The sequence below is a fragment of the Capricornis sumatraensis genome, chromosome 1 (genome assembly GCF_032405125.1).
Source record: "Capricornis sumatraensis isolate serow.1 chromosome 1, serow.2, whole genome shotgun sequence".
NCBI classification, from domain to species: domain Eukaryota; kingdom Metazoa; phylum Chordata; class Mammalia; order Artiodactyla; family Bovidae; genus Capricornis; species Capricornis sumatraensis.
This window is the reverse complement of record NC_091069.1, coordinates 87,071,878-87,093,337: the sequence shown is the minus strand read 5'-3', so window position 1 is coordinate 87,093,337 and position 21,460 is coordinate 87,071,878. Positions and strand designations below refer to the sequence as shown.

Genomic DNA, 21,460 nt, shown 5'->3' with positions numbered 1-21,460 from the left:
GGTTCGATCACTGTATGGCACTCAGGCAACAAGCTTCTCCATGGCACCCATTCACAACTCCAGAAGAGTCGGGTTGGCCTACCAGGAGGTCCAAAACCTCAAGATGCCAAAGTCACACCCACACGGAATCCCAGGGCGCAGAGCTGTCACTTCCTGTTTCACACAACTACGAGCCTTAGGGAATGTGTGCTTTCATTTTCTTTGCATCCAAGGGAGGAGCTGCATTCAAAAATGGGGCAGTGATCTGCGGAAGGGAGGAGAGTCGAACGCATTTAGTTACACACCCAGTGATCCGACAGTTAACCAGTTTAAGGAGAGGCTACACAGGAATCTTCCATCCTTAAATTGTCTCTTTAAAACAGTGCTCCCAGACTCAAAATAGTCCATGCAGCCTTGAGTATCGGGGTTTAAAAGAATGGAAGATAAAAAGAAAATAACTGGAGAGGAAGCAGCCTGTGGTGGGGAGAATGAAACCACAAAACTGTTTTAAGCGTGGCACTCCCCTCTTCCATGGGGACCACAAATTGTTTTAGCCTGTGATCACACTCAGTCCCCGGGCTCCCAGGAGGACTTGCATGCTGGCCCAGCCCTGTGTGGCCAGGACTGTCTGGGAGGGGTGTTTAGGAAAAGAGCGGGAGCTCTAACTTCAGTCCTCTCTCCAGTCTGAAGGAAACATAGCTCTGATCCATTCAGGTATAAAAGAGTTAAAAAAAAAAAAGTACATTTTGGATACAGCTGGAAACCATTAACAACTCTGAGAGCATCTCAGTAACCCAGTTAGAGGATGGGTGGCCTGGCAGAGATCCGGAACCTATGTTTGTAATCACTGACTCTCAGCACTGGGCGGGGCTTTCTTTCCACCTCCCACCCAATGGAGACATCCCATCTTCAACTCTTCAGTCCCTGCCTGCCCCTTCCTTCAAGGGCAACTTCATTTACTAGAAAGTTCTTTTTAGCCAAAAAAAGAAAAGACTCCATAGAAACCTCCCCTTCAGTTTTTGCTCAGTCCTACTTGTGACCTGCCTCCAAATGTTCGCCTTATGCCCAAACACCCCCTCTCTGCCAGGCAGCTGTCGCATTTGGTGGTTTCCAGTTCCCTCCTGCTTACTCTTTGAATGGTTGTTTGTGTTTCAGAGTCTCTTCTAGAGAATACATTCCTAGCTCCCGGGCATCAGTGTAGGATCTTCTAGGAGGCCTTTTCATTCAGGAGTTTTGGAGGGAAATTTTTTCAGGGAAGACGCAGCCACACCCCCCTTTTAGGTACTGCCACTAGAGCACCTACATCATCTTATCCCGAAGCAAGTTTGGGGCTCCAGCAGCCTTGCCAACTGACTACTGCTAGGCTGGCTATGGCGTCACAAGGCCCAAGAGGAGGGAGGCTGAATGAATGGGCTTCTCCAGGATGCCCAACAGGGCAGTCCCCAGCTTTCCACTGAGCCTTGAGGAAGAGGAGGAAAGATGACTCCTACCTTGGCCCTGGAGCTAGGACCCAGCCTCAAGGACCAAGACAAAAGATCGCTTTCGGTATCTATCTCCCCAGTTCAAAAACTCTCCGAGTCCCACCTCATTCACAGAACACAAGCACTCAAGCTGCCTCCTCCTGGCCTGGCCCTGCCCATCCCTGTGCTCCCCCAGCTGGGGTCTTGGCTGCAGTCGACCCACCTTTTCCTAGCCAGTCCTGACCCAAAGCCCATGCTCTCTAACTCGCCCTTCCCGAACACCTTTCCTTCCTCCTGCGAGGTTTTCTGAGCATTTCCTCTTTTCCTGGGCTAGCTCCAGAGCATCTGAAAAAGCAGTATTCTCCAGCTGTGCAGTCACACTGACATTTCTGGCCACTGGAGGTGGGTCTTTTCCCAGAGTTCTCTACTCCAATTAATTAACTGTTCGATTAAGCACAGGAATGAGCCTCTTGTTCTTGCTCTCAGCAGGTTAAATGCAACGGACAGTGATTGCTCTTTTGGCCTGAGGAATGTCCTAATTACCTCTCTGCTTTCATTATACAGAGGGGATCCAGGGTCAGCTCAGGCTCTGGCTTTTAGAGATCAAGTAAATGAATAGTTATAACCTAACAGTCACCCCATATATAAGCTGCTACCACGAGGTGTAATCTCGACTTCATTTTGCATTCCCAGCTGTGCCTCAGATCAGTTGTGATGTGAGAGCTGGGAAGATAACGAATGTCGAGTTTATCGTGAAGTGTCCGCCAGGATGCCAAGACCCCAGGTACCACGTTTACGGCACTGACGTCTACGCTTCCTATTCTAGCGTGTGCGGCGCTGCAGTTCACAGGTGGGCAACACTGAGTTACTTAAGAACCGGGCGTCAGGGTGTGGGCGGGGAGCGCCGGGCGCAGGGTCGCCTGATTAGCAAGCAAAACTAGACAACTTTAAATGAGCATTCTGTATTTTATCTAGCAGCCCTATCCCAGAGGATGACCCAGAATCTGTGCACGGCCCTGGCTCTCCTTGAAAATCTCTCTAGAAAGGAGAACTGACTTCTCCTTACACATGAATGAGAGGGGAGGAGAATCCTACTCTTTTGTGTTCACGAAGAACACAAAAGTTCTTGATGATGTAAAAAAATATTTTCTACCTGCCTGTGCTGGGCAAGGAAATAATAGGGATGTGACTAAGGAAGGCCCAGAGGTTTAGAGAAGACATGTCACAGCTCTGGTTGATGGCTGGAGACACATGGGAACAGGAAACAGTGAAAAGGAGGGTGACAGGTGGTCCTGACTGGTCAGCTGTTGGTTTGGGATCCAGGAAGAAGGAAGCATGACTATGTCACTGCCTAAATGAGGCAGGCGTGACCTTTGCAGAAGCCTCACACCTCTTTCACTTAGGCTTGGAGTCAAAACACAGGGGAAGGAATGTTTACTGAATATGTTCGATAATAAGGCTGATGGGTGAATGTCCAGCTCTCTACCTGTGTTGTCCAGTTCAGCCCCCACAAATCCCCTGCATGCTATCTACCACTGTTATCCACCTCTTAAAGGTGAAGAGAGGTTGAATAGCCTTTCTAAAGCCACACCATTGAAAAATATCAGAGTGGGGATTCAAACTCAAGTCAGTACTCCCGCTTCTATTCACTACGCAGCACTGCTTTGAGATGCGGCTCTAAAGGTTGGGCTTGGCCGCCAGATACTAACTGAAGTTTCTTACCTATTCAAGCCTGTGGCATCTTTTCGCTTTTCTTTATTTGCAGGCCAGTCACTTGATTGTTCAGTTGTATCTCTGCCAGAGAGAGGGGAGACTAAAATTCATTCCCTTTCAAGGTGTCTAGGCAGTAGTCTCTCTGAAATTTGCAGAAGCAATGAAAAAAATCTCTGCCTAAAATAAGACTTAAGAGTTACTAATTGACTTTGTCAGCCATACTCTTTTTCCCATCAGCACAGAGAGATGAAGAGCTACCTGGTTTTTCAATGGGAGGGGGGATACAAAAGCTCTACTAAGGATAAATAGAGGAACATTAAAGAAACAAACACCAAATTCTACTCCTTAACTCCAAACTATGAGATAAAAATATTTTGCTTTCACCTTGAAATCAATTTTGTGCAGCAAGGCAATATACAAATCTACACGTGAATACACACACACTTATGCTTGCCCCCACAGGATCACTTGTTCAAACACTCATGCCTCCTCCCTGTGTTTGAACACACATGTGTGTGCTCACACACACCCTGACGTGTGTGTGCCCTCACAGCTCCACCAACACCATCAGCACACTCTGGTTTGTGTTTGTATAGACACTGATATCTTCTGTAGAGGCTGAGCCTATCCTAGGCCTGCTTGTATTTTTCCAGGTTGACACTTGCTTCCTCTGGCATTTGCCGTCTATCTCTTGCCTTTCCTTGTTTCCTGTGCAGTACAGAGCCACACGAGTTCATATGAGTTCACAAGATGTCTTCATAATGACAGTAACACCTTACACAGATCCTCTCCCTAGCATCACCTCAGCCCTATGAGACTGCTCAGAAGAGGAAGTCGAAACTGTCTGACTCTGCAACCCCATGAACTGTGTAGCCCACCAGGCTCCTCCATCCATGGGATTATCCAGGCAAGAATATTGGAGTGGGTTGCCATTCTCTTCTCCAGGGGATTATCCCTACCCAGGGATCAAAACAGGGCCTCCTGCATTGCAAGTAGATTCTTTACCATCTGAGCTACCAGGGAAGCCCATAGGGAGACATAGAGAAGTTAATTAAATTGCTAGTTACTTCCAGGATTAGAATTTGTATCCCCTGGCTTCCAGCCCAGAGCCCAGGTGATACATTTAGGTAAGAACTGAGGGGTCCCAGCATTGCTTAATGTATAACATGAGGACATGATGAGGTTATAGACTTTGGAGCAGTTAGAGTTGGGAAAGGCTTTATAATAGATGAACACGCCTCTAGGGAGAAAATAGGAATGGCATTGACAAGGACCAGGACTCAGCAATATCAGCATTTGGGGTGGAGCCTAGGAACTTGCTGAGAAGAATATAGATGAGGGTAGAGGGACTGCAGAGAAGAGCTTGACTGTTTCAAAAAAGATTTGCTGCTAGAGCAACTGAACGCCTCGTGACTTCTTGAACCAATAGTAGGAAACTGGAAAGAAGGAATCACTACCCATGCGGAGGATGTATAGAAGTCTTAAGGGAAAAGAGATAGGAATTTTGGATTATATCAGTTCCGTTTTTTACAAACAGAACAAGTCTCTTTTCAGAAGGAAGGATTGAAGACAGAGGATAAGAGTGGGAAATGCAGAAGGGACCGTCCGTCACTGTCCTGCCAGAGGCCCATGCAGTCAGAACTGGGAAACTGGAGAAAGCATACTTCGGTTTAGAAATTCAGATTTAGCTTAAAGGGTTTAATTTTCATATAATGTATAATCAGATGCCTTATTATGAATGATCCCCTTGATCTTTCAAACCAAAGAGATAATGAACGTATTTGAGGCATTACATTCAGGCTCAGTCCTGGCCTGAACTAACTTCTTTGTTTAAAGTGGGACCAAAGCCTGGGAGAAGGGAAGAGTTCTGAGATGGGACAATAAAGAGGCCATCTTTCTGCTGAGCATGGATTTCTGACCAGATGCCCATCTTGAGGATGGCAGCCAGCAAAACCTGGCCTCGTGGTGGACAGCCCCTTTCCTCCAGGCCACGATGCTGACCCTCAGCTTAGCGTAGTGTCCTGAGGGCCAGGGAGGAGGTGACCCTCAAGGCCATGTTCAGCATCATGCAGGATGTCTGAGGAATGCAAAGGAGTGGAACTGGTTTTGCTCTTTCAGAGAATATGTATGAAGCGTCTCCGCCTCAGTGAGGATACAGGTGAGGTTTTATTTACATAAATTCTCTGAACTACCTTGGTTCTGAGCCCCTAAGTGTATCCCAAGTGCAACCACAGGCCTTCAGGCTCTCTCCCTCCTCTGGTATCCCCTGTGGTGGTCTGGCATCCCGTGCACTCCTCCCCTGGGACAGCTGTCACCTCCTTGAGTTGACAGACCACTCCCCACCCCATGCCTCCTCCAGAAGGATATCTGGAAATACGCACGTCCTGCAGTGAAGTCCACTCACAAGATCTCTCTCTTAAGGCAACAGGAAAATCTCATGAGAAGACAAGAGTTCTTTGTCCATGCCTTCCCCAAAGTCTGGGTTTGGAGTCTTCTATAACCATCACAAGGGATCTCCACCTCCCAGTCCAGCCTAAGAACCCCCAGGCCTTCCCCCATTCCCTTTTTAAAAGCCTGAGAAAAGTGAAATTCAGCACCTCTTCCTCACTCTGAGTGGCAGCTACAGTGCTTCTGACTTTTAAAACAAGAATGACTGCTTGCACATTTCCTCAGTACAATATAAACTGTATATTGTACTGAGGAAAATATTGTAAATTGTAAGTATTCCTCAGAATATAAATCCAGGGACAGAAAAATTTCCCCCAGGAGAAAATAAAAAGATAAGAGCTATTTCTATTTACTAGTTATAAATAAGGGACCATGGGATAACTGGGATAATTTTTTTAAAAATAATTTCAATTGTCAGCCCACGCCAGTGGTGTGCTGGTCAGTGTTTACCAATTAACCCTTTTAAAAGGAGGAGGGGGTAGATGCTGATTTGTCAACGTCTGTAGTATAAATCCTCCCACTGTGGCTGATTTCAAGCTACCATTGTGAAATGAACCCCTTGCCACCATCCTGAACCTAACAACCAGCTTTCACAAGTCAACATGAGGGGCATCCACACAGAGACAGGCCTTCAAACACAGAAGCAAAACTAGTGTCGTCCCATAAGAAGATTCCTGTTCCAGTTGAGAGACAAAGTTAACTCAAGGAATTTTTATAAAATAAAATCAGAGTCATCATGGAAAGACAAGATCCAAAGGCATTGTTAGGAAGTGAAGTGAGTGAAAGTCGCTCAGTAGTGTCTGACTCTTTGCTACCCCTTGAACTGTAACCCGCAAGCATCCTCTGTCTATGGAATTCTCTAGGCAAGAAAACTGGAGTGGGTTGCCATGCCCTCCTCCAGGGGATCTTCCCAAAAACAGGGGTCAAACCCGTCTCTCGGGCGTCTCCTGAATTGCAGGCAGATTCCTCACCATCTGAGCCGTGGAAGTAGTGTGGCAACACCATGGAGAAGGAGGTACTGGGGAGACTGCCAGGTTTTCCAGCGCAGAGAACGGCATGAACAGAAACGTGGGAGGGGGAATCTGTGGCTTGTCAGCAAAGCTGGGACCAGCCTTGCTGCAGCTGGGAGAGTGAGAGGCCCTGACTAAGAGCGCCCCAGAGAAGGGCGGGCAGGGCTGCAATGCTGTGAAGGAGAGATGGGGACTTGATGTGCAGAGAAGCCTGCAGCTTTTGAACTTTGAGAGGCAACTGTGACCATGTGGGGCAAACCCAAGATTCCAGGTCACTTAGATCTGGGTTCACATCCCTCCCTTGCAATTTAAAAGTTACAAAATCTGGAGTCACAAGATCCTTCGACCGTCCTAAGCCTATCTCTGTAAAGTGGGAATGACAGTCTTCCCTCCGCTCCACAGCCAGTAGGTTTGCTGGGAGAACTCAGTGAGATACCATGAGTGGGACTGAGTCAAAAGCAATTAAGGGTTTTATATGTCAAGTATTGTTATCACCTTCTTTCCTTTTGAGCTGTTAGGAAGTTGAGTGTTGAAAGTTGTTGACTCACCATGGAGGTGGGAGGGAAAGAAATAGCAGCACTCATTCCTGTATAGAAGGAAGGGTGTTAATGGGAACAAATCTAAGGACTTTTCCAGTCCCCCATGATGTCAGTTACAGATGCCCAAGGGAGCCACGTCAGGCTCTGGGGCAGGGAGATGACTTACCGGAGCCCCTGCTTCAATGGAAGCAAAGAGGTAGATACACCAGTTACTGCCGTATCAGAACCTAAAACCTTCAAAATCCTAGACATTAAAGAAACAATTTCCAACCTTTGGGAACTCTTTTAAATGAGTTTAGTTTAGCTTACACATCTTCCCTGGCCCAAAATAAAAGGAATAATGTGCTTTTAAAAATATTGTACCACCCTTTGAGATAGTTGAAATCATTCTGTGATGTCACAAAACCAAACTGGAAATTGTCAGGAAAGAGGTTTTACATCAGGGAGAACTAGTCACAATTAAGACATCAAAGAGAAACTTGTGAAGGAAAAAGAAATGAGGATTAAATTAAATAACCATTTGTATATATATACACATATGCATACATATATATGTATTTATACATATGTATATAAGAAACTAAAAAGAAATCTGAAGCATGATCAGGTCCTGTAATATGAAAGAGAAGGACATCAGACCTGGGAGGTCAGCGGCCAGGCCATGTGATGGAAGCACCATACATGGGGCTGGGCTGCAAGGTGAAGGTTTTCTTGCTCTTCCTGCTTTCATATCTCTAAATAAAGATGGTGGCTGAATACCATTAATGAACATAGATGCAAAAATACTCAACAAAACACTAGCAAACTAAATCAAACAATACATTAAAAAGACCATCCACCATGATCAAGTGGGATTTATCCCAGGGGTGCAAAGATTCTTCAGTATCCTCAAATCAACTGGTATGATGCACCATAGTAACAAACTGAATAATAAAAATCAATATGATTATCTCAATAGATGCGAAAAAAGCTTTTGACCAAATTCAACACATATTTATGATAAAAACTCTCCAGAGAGTGGGAAAAGAAGGAACTTACCTCAACATTTCTGGCTCAATCCGCCTGCAATGAGGGAGACCTGGGTTTGATCCCTGGGTTGGGAAGATCCCTTGGAGAAGGGAAAGGCTACCCACTCCAGTATTCTGGCCTGGAGAATTCCATGGACTGTATAGCTCATAGGGCTGCAAAGAGAAAGAAAAACAGTAGCGGGGAAAGGGTGGGATGAATTGAAAAAGTAGCACTGATATATATATATATATATACACACACACTTACACACTATCGTCTGTAAGATAGCTGGTGGGAAGTTGATTTATAGCACAGGGGGCCAAGCCTGGTGCTCTGTGATGTCCTAGGGGGGTGTGATGGGGGGAGAGGGGGGTAGGGAGGCTCAAGAGGGAAGGTGTACACACGCACACACATATATACACATATACACATATATAATTATGACTGATTTTCATTTTGTACGGCAGAAACCAATACAACATTATACAGCTATTTTCCTCCAAATAAAAAATATTTTTGGAGACTTCCCTGGTGGTCCAGTGGTTAAGACTTCACCTTCCAATGCAAGGGATGCAGGTTCGATCCCTGGTCAGGGAGGTAGGATCCCACAGGCCTTGTGGCCAAAAGATCAAAACATAATAAAACAGAAATAATAATATAACAAAATCAATAAAGACTTAAAAAAATAAGTTTGTAGCTGATTCATGTTGATGTATGGCAGAAACCAACACAATATTATAATTATCTTCCAATTAAAAACATTTTTAAGTCGATGGGAAAAAATGGTTAAATATTTATAAAACTAAAAGAATAGCATGTGAAAATTAAGTTAAGAACTAACCTTATATAGAAAAAGAAAAACAGCTGGAGGGATTAGGCTCCCCAAGTTCTAACTGTACTACAAAATGACAGTAATCAAAAAAGTATGGTACTGGAGCAAAAACAGAAATATAGATCAATAGAATAGGATAGAAAACCCAGAAATAGACCCATGCATTTATGGTCAGTTAATTTAGGAGGCAAGAATATACAATGGAGAAAAGACAGTCTCTTCAATAAGAGCTGGGAAAACTAAATAGCTATGTACAAAATAATGAAGTTAGAACAAATATTCTTTAACACAAAAGTAAACTCAAAGTGGTTCAAAGAGCTAAAAGTAAGGCTAGACACTATAAAATTTTTAAAGGAAACCATAGACAGAACACTTTTTGACATAAATTGCAGCAATATCTTTTTTGGATCCACCTCCTAGAGTACAAAAACAAAAGCAAAAATAAACATATAAGGGCTGACTAAATTTAAAAGCTTTTGCACAGCAAAGGAAACCATAAACAAAATGAAAAGACAACCCATAGAATGGGAGGAAATATTTGCAAACAAAGCTACTGACAAGGTATTAATCTCCAAAATATAAAAATGGCTCATGTATCTCTATGTCAAAGAAACAACTCAATCCAAAAATGAGTAGAAGATCTAAATAGACATTTCTCCAAAGATGACATGCAGATGGCCAAAAAGCACCTGAAAAGATATTTAAATCACTAATTATCAGAAAAATGCAAATCAAAACAATAACAAGGTATCACCTCACACTGGTCAGAATGCCATCATCAAAAAGTCTACAAACCATAAACACTGGAGAGGGTGTGGAGAAAAGGAAACACTCCCACACTGTTGACGGGAATGTAAATCGATACAACCACTATTGAGAACAGTTTGGAGGTTCCTTAAAAAAGTAAAAATGAACTATAATGTGATCCAGCAATCTCGCTCCTGGGCATGTATCTGGAGAAAACCATAATTCAAGAAGACACATGCACTCTAGTGTTCATTGCAGCACTATGCACTACAGCCAGGATATGGAAGCAACCTAGATGTCCACTGACCGAGAATGGATAAAGAAGATATGGCGCCCATATACAACGAATCTTAGTCATTAGAAAGAATGAAATAATACCATTTGCAGCAACATGGATGGACTTAGAGTGAATGGACATATATTCACTTATATTAGACTTACAGGACTTATATTGAGTGAAGTCAGAAAAAGAGAAATATTGTAAGATATCCCTTATAAGCAAAATCTAAAAAGAAATTATACAAATGAACTTATTTATTAAAAAAAAAAAAAAGAACAACTCACAGAAACAAGTCGCAGATTTCAAAAACAAACTTATGGTTATCAAGGGGAAAACATGGGTGGGGGGGTGTATAAATTAGGAACTTGGGTTTAATATACACACTGCTATATATAAAATAGAGAACCAGCAGGAACCTACTGTGGGCTTCCCAGGTGGTGCTAGTGGTAAAGATCCTGCCTGCCAGCGTAGAAGATGTAAGAGACATGGGTTCATCCCTGAGTCAGGAAAAGCCCCTGGAGGAGGGCACGGCAACCCACTCCAGTATTGTTGCCTGGAAAATCCCATGGTCAGAAAAGCCTGGTGGGCAGTGGGCCGCAAAGAGCTGGACACAACTGAAGCGACTAAGCACTCAGTCCACACAATCATAGTTGTGTCCGACTCCTTGTGACCCCGTGGACTGCAGCTTGCCAGGCTCCTCTGTCCTTGGGGATTCTCCAGGCAAGAATGCTGGAGGGGGTTGCCACGCACTCCTCCAGGGGATCTTCCCAATCCAGGGATCGAACCCAGGCCTCCCATATTGCGGGCGAATTCTTTACCACCTGAGCCACCACCAGGGAAGCCCCCTGTACGGCACAGGGAAGTCTATACTCTGTAATAACCTGTGTAGGAAAAGAATGTGAAAAAGAATAAATGCACGTATATGAATGACTGAATGACCATGCTACACAGCTGAAACCACCACGACATTGTAAATCAACAAGACTTCGATTAAAAAAGGATTTTAATGTATAACATGTAGAATAAGAAAAAAATTAAGATGCTGACTGGTTTCATAGTCTATTATATGTCAAACAATATTCTTCTCCTCTTTCTTCAAAAAAAGTTTTTTCTCTCTTCACAGCGGTGTGCTTGATAATTCAGGAGGGAAAATACTTGTTCGGAAAGTGGCTGGACAGTCTGGCTATAAAGGGAGTTACTCCAACGGTGTCCGCTCATTATCCCTTCCACGATGGAGAGAATCCTTTGTCGTCTCAGGTACGTGTACGCCCTGGAGAGGTGCTGCCCTATAACGACACCTGGGTTAAGTGACCTCAGGGGATGAAATGTGCTCTTCTCAGCGTGCTGTTAGCTTTATTTCATGGCCCACCTCATTACATAAAAATCGGAAGCATTAGTTCTTCTGATAATTAGGATCATGAAACAATGAATTCTAATTACAGTGATAAATCACTACCAAGTCTGGAAATATAAAAAGGCTCCAATTACTCATTTTAAACACACAGCAGCTATCAGTAAGTCCAATCAAACTTTTAATTAAGTGAATTACATTTAATAACTTGGGTTTTTGAGTTACTCCTTTAGTTATGCCAAATGTTCCCCATATCTAGCTTATTCCTTGAGAAGTCTGGTAAATGAATAGATAGGGACAGGCTTTTAGAGAACTGAGCTACAACTGTATCTGAGATTTCTTTTTTAAGACTAATTGTTTCACTGTTAATCAGTCCTCACTATCTGGCTCCATAGGATTTTATAGATAATCATTTTCACTTTTTTTTTTTTTTGCCCTCTTCCAAAGAGGTACTGTCAATGACCTAATGGCCAGTGTGACTTCACAGTAAAAAGATAACCAAGTATCTCTGTATTATCATGACTTGCCTGTTCCCCTCCTTTTATTTTTGTGAATTTCCCTAACCTAACCTTTTATTTTGAAAGCTTTTAAGTTTATGGGAAAATGAAAATATAGTACCACGAATACCCATATTCCCTTCACCCAGATACACCAATTGGTAATATTTTGCTATACTTGCCTTATCTATCTATTTATATTTTGCTCAAACTGTGTGAAAGTAAGCCACCGGCATGAGGACAATTATCCCTTAATACTTCAGCACACATCTGGTAAGAACAAAAGCATTTTCCTAAATAACCACAGTACAATGCCTTAAAAATATTAGCATTGCTACAATAATGTTAATGAATATTAATAAATATGAAAAATAAGAAATAGTCTGATTCAATTATATCCAACTATACCCAAAATATTCTTCACAATAATTTCTTCTTCTGTTAGGGGGTGGATCTACAATCAAAGATCACCCCTTGTATTTACTTGTCATGTCTATTTGGTTCCCTTTAATCCAGACCCGTCTACCACCACACTTCCATTTTCGGTCATGAGTAGCGGTGACATTTTTTTTTTTTCCGGCCGTGCTGGGTCTTTGTTGCAGTGCATGGGATTCTCCTTGCGGTCGCTTCTCTTGTGGCGGAGCACAGGCTCGAGGGCATGTGGGCACAATAGTTGTGGCACACAGACCTAGTTGGTCTATGACATGTCCCCAGACCAGGGATCGAACCCCTGTCCCCTGTATTAGCAGGCGGGTTCTTAACCACTGGCCCACCAGAGAAGTCCTGCGATGATATTTTTGAAGTCTCAGCCAGTCATCTAGTACTATGTTCCACAATCTGGACCATTAACAGGTCTGGCTATTGCCTCATGCTCGGGTTCAGGTTAAATATTTTGGCAAAGATACTACATAGATAGTACCATAGCATATCCATTGTGTAGTATCATAAATGGTCATAAGGAGACACAGAATGTCATCTTGTCCATTTGTTGGTGATGCTTAATTTGATAACTTGGATACTTTATAATATCTCTCCATGGGAAAAGATACTTTATAATTAATAGCAATCTGTAGGATGATACTTCAAAATAGCTTGTCCCCCTAACCCAAAATTCACCCAATGGTTTTAACATCCATCAGTGATCCTTACTGTAACAAGAGTAAAGTCAGAAATTGAAAAATTATCCTTATTCTTCCACATTTATTAGCTAGTGTTCTTACATAAAGAAATGAGCCCTCCTCCCCCCACACAACTATTTTTCCAAGTACCATGGTGGACATACAGATTATTTTTTAAAATACAACATGTTACAGACTATTATCATCATTATTCTTTTTGATGCTCAAAATTTCCAGGTTTGGCCCCTGGGAGCCCTTCCAGCTTTTGACACGCCCCGTCAGCGTTTGAGCGCAAGACAGTGTTATGTCTTCTCCTTGTACTGCTCACTCTGCACTGGGCCTTGACTCGCTCATTTTCTCCAAAGAGGCACTGCAGGATTTTAAATACATTCTAGCAACCTTTTATGGCATTCCCCACAAAATCAGGAGCCATGTGACTCTCCTGAGAAGGCACCACCTGTGGAAGGCCAGCTAAGGCAAGGAAGAGAGAAATGTCTCATAATACAGCAGGCCTTTCAATCCGGGTGGGATTTTTGCACCTTTAGATGCCCCGTGTCCCAATCTCCACCATCCTTTGATCATAATTTTAGTAGGACTACAATCAGATCTTCTAACTTGAGCAATCTCTGTGTCCTCTTACATGTGGAATTCTGCACATCCAGGGTTCAAACTATACCAGTTTCTATGTCCAGTAGTGGGAGGTCATTAATCATAGCGCTGTAAGCTTTACCTCATAACAAAACAGGGGCCATATGAAAATACTAAGGTCTAGAATACAAATTTGCCAAACTTAGAAGTATAATTTCCACGTTGGTGTTTACCAAGTAGCTCCTGGGGGAATAAGAGGGTTTCAGTCTTCGGTGCTTAGCCTGCAGTCCAAGAATCCTAATAGAGGTTTAAAAGAAAAATTAATTCCGTAAGAGTAGAGATGTTTAGGATTTTTTAAATGAAAATCAATCTGCTGCGTTATTCCCTATATGTCTCAACTGCCGCGTCATCTCATTCCACCTAGTGACATTTAACCAGAAACACTTTTTGCCATTGATAATAAGCATATGTGCTCTGCAATGACTACCAGTGAATGAGTTTGGAGAGCTCAATGCCACATAAGGGTCTCAGCTGACAGCGGCCAGAGCTTGCTCATCCACTGTCCAGTGGCTCACAGCCAGCGAGTTTTGCTGGATCATGTCAGAGTCCTCTTCTGAAGGTTCAGATGCCTTCGTGACCTTTCTCTAGGCTTTTATTTCCAATTGTCACATGTTGCTATGCACCTTTAATTAATTCACGTTGGCAGGCTGGGAGCGGGCAGAAGAGGGGTTGTCTTTTTGTTCAGCACAGTCCTTCCACAGTTCAGAGATGGGAAAGGTCAGAGGGGGACTTCCTAATACTGCCTGTTTGTCCTCTGATCCACATTTCAGAAAGCTGAGCTCAGGCTCCTTTTCCTCTGAATAGAAACAGAGAGAATCACAGGGTTTTAGATGTGAGAAGAATAGGAAACTGAAGAGCCAGTGTCCCTGTGGCATTTGCTATCCATAAAGTGAGGCCTCACCAAGGCACCCTCCTCGGGTCTGAAATAGCCCCACTCACAGTTCATGCCAGTGGTAAAGAACCCGCCTGTTAATATGGAAAAAGTAAGAGACGCAAGAGATGCAGGTTTGATCCCTAGGTCAGAAAGATCCCCTGGAGGAGAGCATGGCAACCCACTCCAGTATTCTTGCCTGGAGAATCTCACGGATAGAGGAGCCTGGTGGGCTACAGTTCATGGGGTCGCAAAGATAAGACGGTGACTTAGCACAGCACACACGGTCCACCTGGAACAGGGCCAAACCAGGGTGCCCACCCTGCTCCAGGTGGGCTTTCATTAGAGGAAGTAACTCTCCTGAGCCCAAACATGTGCCTCTTTCTCACCTTGAGTGACACTCATAGCTAACACCAGAAGAACTTCTTCGCATCTCTATGGTGATATATGGTTCCAAAACATCTTAACTATGTTTTTCCCTTCAGATCCCTACAACATTGCATAGTAAGCTGGTCCATACCATTATGCATATTTTCTGAATTAAAAAAAAAAACAAACACCAAGAGTCTTAGAGGTTGAGGCAGTCAATCATTGGTGAAATAGAAACAGAAACAGATTTTCTTGCTCTCAATCCCAAACCCTTCCTGAGACCCTGTTACCCATTCTGCCTCATGACTCTTGCTGTCCCTTGTTCCAGAAGGACCTTTGGTGAACCCAGGCACTAGATTCCATTCCACTGCCCATCTCCTGTTTGATACTCTACACTGTCTCCTCTCCAAGCCCATCCTATACAAATATTCCCTTGGGTTGAGAGTTTAAAATGCTTTCATTATCAGGTGGAAATATCACATAACAGGTGAGACCCCTTCTGAGTGTATTTAAATTTTAACAGAGATCTAAGTGAAAGTTAGTCACTCAGTCATGTCCAACTCTTTGTGACCCCCATGAACTGCCGCCTACCAGGCTCCTCTGTCCATGGAATCCTCCAGGCAAGAATACTGGAGTGGGTTGCCATCCCCTTCTCCAGGGGATCTTCTCAAGCCAAGGGTTAAACCTGGGTATCCTGCATTCAGGACAGCTTTTTTTACTGTGTGAGCTACCAGGGAACAGAGATCTAAGCACTAAGGTAATCCCTCAGTTATACTTACTGAGCATCTCCTACATTCCAGACACTCTCCAGGCCCTGGGACTTGAGAGCCACCAAGTGAGACCAATTACCTGCCTCAGGGGGGCTTGTGTTCTACTGACACTTTCCATTTCCTTGGAATGAGGCTCCCTGGTGGAACTCCAGGCTAACTCTCCGGCAGAGGACCACCGTGGGCAGCAGTCTTCACAGGCTTGTTCAGTCACACCAGGCTTGAGACTTGCCTACCCAACCCCAATCATTTTTCTTGTTTATGCCTCCACCATTTCCCTGATACACATTAGCATTCCTTCTCTAAACCTTCACTCCCTGGGTGGGCAACAAATGGCTGTTTCCAAGGCTGATCTCTATTTACCTACTTTCAAGTTTCTCTAGCGCTGTGGAATTCAAATGGCTCCCACAGGGTCCATGAAAGTGAGAGGTAGTTGTTCATGCACAGCCAGTCAGCCGCCGGAGCTCTCGTGTCCAGGAGAGTATAAGGAGGTTTTCATCTACTGACCCGGTTTAACATTCAGAGTCACACGTATGAAAACTTCACCTCCAGGTCACATCTTCACGAGCAAATAAGGGTTGCTCATGTTAATTCTGAGTCATGAAGATGTTATGGTTTCCTTTCTAATATTAATAAAACACAGGCAATACAGAAAAACATAATGCCACTTGACTTTCACTGTAATCAACAATTCAGCAAAGGATGGGAGGCGGGTGGAGATTGACTGATTTCCTTAAACTCAAGAGAAACAAATCAGAAGGAGGGAATCAACTTATCAGGATGCAACCATCTAAAATCTCTAGCTCCAGAAATAAATAGGTTTTTTTTTTTTTTTTTTTTTTACAGAAGGTAAACCCCAAAAGGGTGTAACCTACCCATCGTCTCTTACATATTCATCATCTAAAAGCCCAGCTGCCAAAGCAGGCAAGTGTCCACGTGTGATTTCATCTAAATCTTCTGATTTTGTAATCAGGCAATTCTGTGTTTTAGAAGATAGGGTGGAAATTAGCATCTTAACCGGTCAAGCTCCACTGACTCCAGTAATATTTTAACAGATGCCAGGAACGCGGGCACAGAAATCAGTGGGCTGAAGACTGAGGCTTTATTTTTGTTTTTGCAATTCTGAGATTATCTCTGTGTTTCTGTCATTTTTGTTCAGAATGACTGTTGCCTTAAATTTTATTGTATTGCTACTTTAGAAGATGACATGACATTCTGTGTGGAAATGTTCCCTGGTGGCTGAAAGGGAAAAGACGGTCTCTACTTAGGTATGAAATGAAGGGAAGCAAAGAAGGTGATGTGGCTTCTGTGACAATAGCAAGCCACTAATCTCAACGACACCAGCCAAAACTACACTATCTGTGAGGTTGTGCCAACCCCAGCTTCCTGTGAACCACTAAGTGGGTACAGAGAGAACTCAGGCTAGGAAAATACCTTTTTCTGGGTTTTTGTGTAAAAGCAGTAACTGTGCTATGCATTCCTGTCCTTTCGCCAGGGGTGGGGGGCGTGGGGGTGGTGGGATAATACTTTGATTTCTCATCAAAGAGAAGCTGTGTGTTGTTTTATGGTGGGATTGAACATTACTTTCAGAAACTTGAAATAATGAAGGAACAGAAATGGTGAAGAATAGGAAAGCCTGGTGTGCTGCAGGGGCTGGATACTACTGAGCGCCTGAACAGCAAACCCCAGAAGCTTGACAGGCTAGCTGACTTTGTTCCTGTCCATAAAGTGAATATGGCTTTAAAATGGGCAATATAAGCTAGCTAGCATTTATTGAGCTTTCGCTGTGTGCCAGGCATTGTTCCAAGATCACTGGAACATTCACCTGATCTTTGTATTTGATCACCCCAGCAACACCACAGATATGTATTAACACTATTCTTAGCCCTAAAGAAATCACAGCACCAGAGAAATTTAGTAACTTGCCCTTTGCCACACAGCAAGTAAGTAGCAGAGCTGAGAATCAAATCCAGTCAGTCTGGCTCCAAAAACCCTCTCTACACTGTTACCCTGTATTTTTTTCTGCCAATTATAGTGTATATAAAGAATCCTGACTCGAGGCACTTATTATTCAGATAGAAGCTGTTTTTCATTCCCCGCCCCAATTACTCTCCAATAATATCTTTAATGACTTCTTAATTATTCCAGTAATCTAGACCTGTTTTTGCTTGTTTAACTGCACAGAATCAACTCTTCCTTAATGCCTCCCACAAGCAGAGGGTGGCGCCCCATGGACCGTTTCTGAGATGTCCCCTGTCCCCTTCTGCTGTGGGCCCGGGGAGAGGGCAAAGCATGAAGGGAGGGAGGGAACATCCTCTTACCCTGCACACTGCTCTCCTCCAGAGGTGGCCTCGGACCCCTCCCCTTCTTCAAGTCCTTCTGCTGAGGGGCCTGGGTCAGGTGGGGCCATCGACAGCACAGTTCTGCCAGCATGGCCCCATCCGTGGGAAGTTCAGTGACACCTCTCCTCATGCAGAAAGCGGGGACAGAAAGCGGGGACTGGGGCCTTCTGGCTTCTGTGCTGGGCCATGGCCAGAATCTGGACAGATTCCCAAACCCCCTCCTGTGACTTTGCCAGACACCTGTCCCACCCCTGAGGCAGAGCGCCAGGACACCCCCATTTCAGATACCCCAAGGGTGCCACTCTAATGGGCCTTGACGACACTAGAACTCTACTGGCATCCCCCTGAAGTGGGTCAGGGTGAGGGGAGAGAAACGAATCACAACCAATGGTGACTTAGATGGCCAGATCAGTTGGTTTCTAGGTCCTGCATAGCAGAGACTAGTTCCAAAACTTCTCTCTCTGACCCTGCACTGTGGCCAGCTAGGCACCGCCCACCCAGCAGACCTGACTCACTGACCACCAGGAGGAATGCGGAGGAGCTGGCGCCTTCTCACACTATGCTGCTATGTACATATATTTTTTGGCCATACCATCCTGCTTGTGGGATCTTAGTTCTCCAACTAGGGATTGAACCTGGATCCTTGGCAGTAAAAGCACCGAGTCCTAACCACTGGACAAGCAGGGCATTCCAATGCCATGCACGTTTAAAACTAGCAAAAGCCATATCTCCCATCACCATATCTCCCATGACACCATCTCCATTTCTCACTATCAGCCTCTTATCACAAGACCATCCAGAGTTGTCTGAGTCTGAAAAATCAAATTCAGTCATTCAGTAACCATGTGTTGAGCACATTTGGTGGCAGACTCTGAGCTCAGCTGTAAGGATTCCAGCATAAAGGAGATACTGGGGTCTTATCCAGCCTCAAAATTAGATGAACCTCTTTCAAGTGACAGTCCCACCATGCAGTGAGTCTCAACAATTCAAATGAAAAAATCCAGTGAGAACAGTAAAAAGGGTGGCCCCTTGATTGCCACTGTTTCTTTGGTGATAAAATTCCTTTGGAAACGGAAGGAAGAGGGAGAACTGGAGATGCACAGACCAGCAGCTGCTCAGGTCCCAACCTGCCCCTAACAAGATGCTTCCTGATCTCTCCTAGAATGGGAGTGAACAGATAAATCAGGTTAGGATGATCCCCTCAAGCATCGCAACCCTGCCCTGGGGGAGGGGCAGGTGTATCACAATGGTGTCAGCTGCTGGCATTTATCAGAAGTCTGCCGTGTGACAAGCACTGTGCAGCCCCCTTATAGACACGACCTCTAACTGTGACAGCAGCCCCCCAAGTAGGTCTGACCATCCCCACTTTACAGCAGAGGGAGCCAGGCTCAGAAGACTGGAGAAAGCCTTGTGGCCAGGCTGGCGAGGGCTGGGGCCAAAAGTCCAGGCGCCTGGAGCTGGCCATGCTTCTCCAGTCAGATTTCCCTGGCCCACCCTAGCTCAGTGGATCAGAATCTCTGAATAGAGCCCTGGATCACCCCCATTGCAATCCTAGTGATGTCCAGGTACAGGCAGCTGGGGACCCTTTGGTATGGTTGAGTCTCGAGCTATTCTTGACCTTGTCCAAAGAATAATATGTCAAGAGTCTGAGGGAAGTTTTGAAATGTTTTCCCATGAAAATCTTTGAAAAAAGCCTAAGCTTCCACATAGCTGAAGTTGTACAAAGAAACTATTTTTTGGTAGTTTTATTTCAAATTGCTCAAAAGGAAAAATTCACCTGGTGTCACACCAAGCATTATATTCAATAAGCAACTGGAATCATTTGGGGTATTTTCTCTACCTCCCTCTTAGAGACAGTTCTATTCCTTGAAGGAGAGCAGGCAAAAATGACTAGGTCTTCCATGGTAGAATGTGGAAGACCAAGGAGATGGCTCTGTTGGTTGAATTTATTTATGCTTGAAACTATCTGTGTTCTAAGCAAGTAACATAAATGGCTGTCCACAGGATATTTTATTTGCTATCTAGCAAATCAATATCAGCAAAAGCAGACTGGCAGGGAAGCAGGTTGGCAACCTCAGAATTAGCCAATGGTAGGAGAAAAAGATAATCCAGATCCTTAGTATCTAATGAGTTTAAAGTGGCAAAAATATTCACTATTTTCAAGTAAGTTTTTCTTTTAATTTAATTAATTGTGCTTTAATTAATAATTTGCAAGTACAAAGTTTATTTATAGATTTCTCTCCAAATTAGTAATATATCCTATTTCATAAAATATACGAGTGATTCTGTCTTTTCCCTGTATGAACCTGAGCCTGCGTCTCCCTAAAGAGGCATTAATGCCTGGTAGTGTTTACCAGAGGGTATAACAGAGGAGTACTTTGGAGAAATTAGAAACTTCCCTAGGACTTGTTATGAAAGCTCAGTTCCTTTAGAGTAATGGAAACATCATAAATCACTCAAGTTTAGTTTTGCCCAAGGATGGCGTGAAGACTGGCTGAACCCCTGAGGCCGCTGCCAGCTCTTTAGCAATTAGTCTGGCACAGTCTCCAGGCGGATTTAAAGATGACCAACTGCTAGCAAGCATCAGGGTAAATGCGGGATCCGCTTCCTGCCCTGCCAGGCTAGCGCCTGCAAGAGCAGACAGGATGGCCAAACTCCGGCCCAGTTCCAGGGTGTTCTGTCCTGACCTGTGCTCCCAGGTCAGTGCTCTGACTCCCACAGGAGGTGACAGTGTCGGGGGGCGGGGGGAGGGTGGGCGGGAACTGGCGAGTACAGTGCTGGGCAGTGAGTCTGAACACCCGACCCCACCTCATGTTTGTCTGCACGTCTGAACAGGGCTGCAGTCTGACATGGCCCAGCATGCAGCACCATGTCCAAGAGGAGGCTGGGTGGTCCCCACAGAGTGTAGAGCTTTCTATCTCAGATGCTACCCCCTTGGCCTGCTGTTCTGTGTACCAAAGATGCTTCATGCTTAAGCAGAGTTACAGCTAAAGCTGGGATGCTGTCATAGGCTGAAAAAGCAACCCCTGAAAAGATATCCGTATCCTAATCCTGGAATCTGCAGAGGTCTTCTTACACAGCAGGAAAGGGGTAGGGGCAAAAAGGCTGGGAGGCTGTGCTGATGTGATTAAGTTAAGGATCTTTAGATGGCAGGGGCGGGGCGTGGTGGTGATCCTAGACTGAGAGCAGGGTTGTCAGGGAGACTCAATGCAATCACATGTACCCTCATAAGAGGAGGGAGAGGGAGGTTTAACACACATAGAAAAGAAGGCCGCATAAAAGTAGAGTAGACGGAGAATTGAGGATGCCAGCCTTGAAGACTGGCGGGGTGTCAAGTCAAGGAATGCCACTGCCGCCAGGAAACAGAAGAGGCAAGAAGCAGATTCTACCTTAGAGCTTCTGGACGGAGGTCAGCCCAGTGATGCTGATTCCAGCTTTCTGCCTCCAGAACTCTGAGGGACTACATTCCTGTTGTTTTAGG

At 44.4% G+C, this 21,460-nt stretch overlaps 1 protein-coding gene across 1 annotated transcript in view; it reads left to right on the top strand.

Annotated features, from left to right (window-relative positions):
* VIT (vitrin) overlaps window positions 1-21,460 on the top strand; it is an 85,173-nt gene that overhangs the window by 14,556 nt on the left and 49,157 nt on the right. The window contains exons 4-6 of the mRNA XM_068967113.1: window positions 2,133-2,289; window positions 11,140-11,273; window positions 16,484-16,561. Coding sequence (XP_068823214.1) covers window positions 2,133-2,289; window positions 11,140-11,273; window positions 16,484-16,561 — 369 coding nt within the window. The remainder of the gene's footprint in view (window positions 1-2,132; window positions 2,290-11,139; window positions 11,274-16,483; window positions 16,562-21,460) is intronic.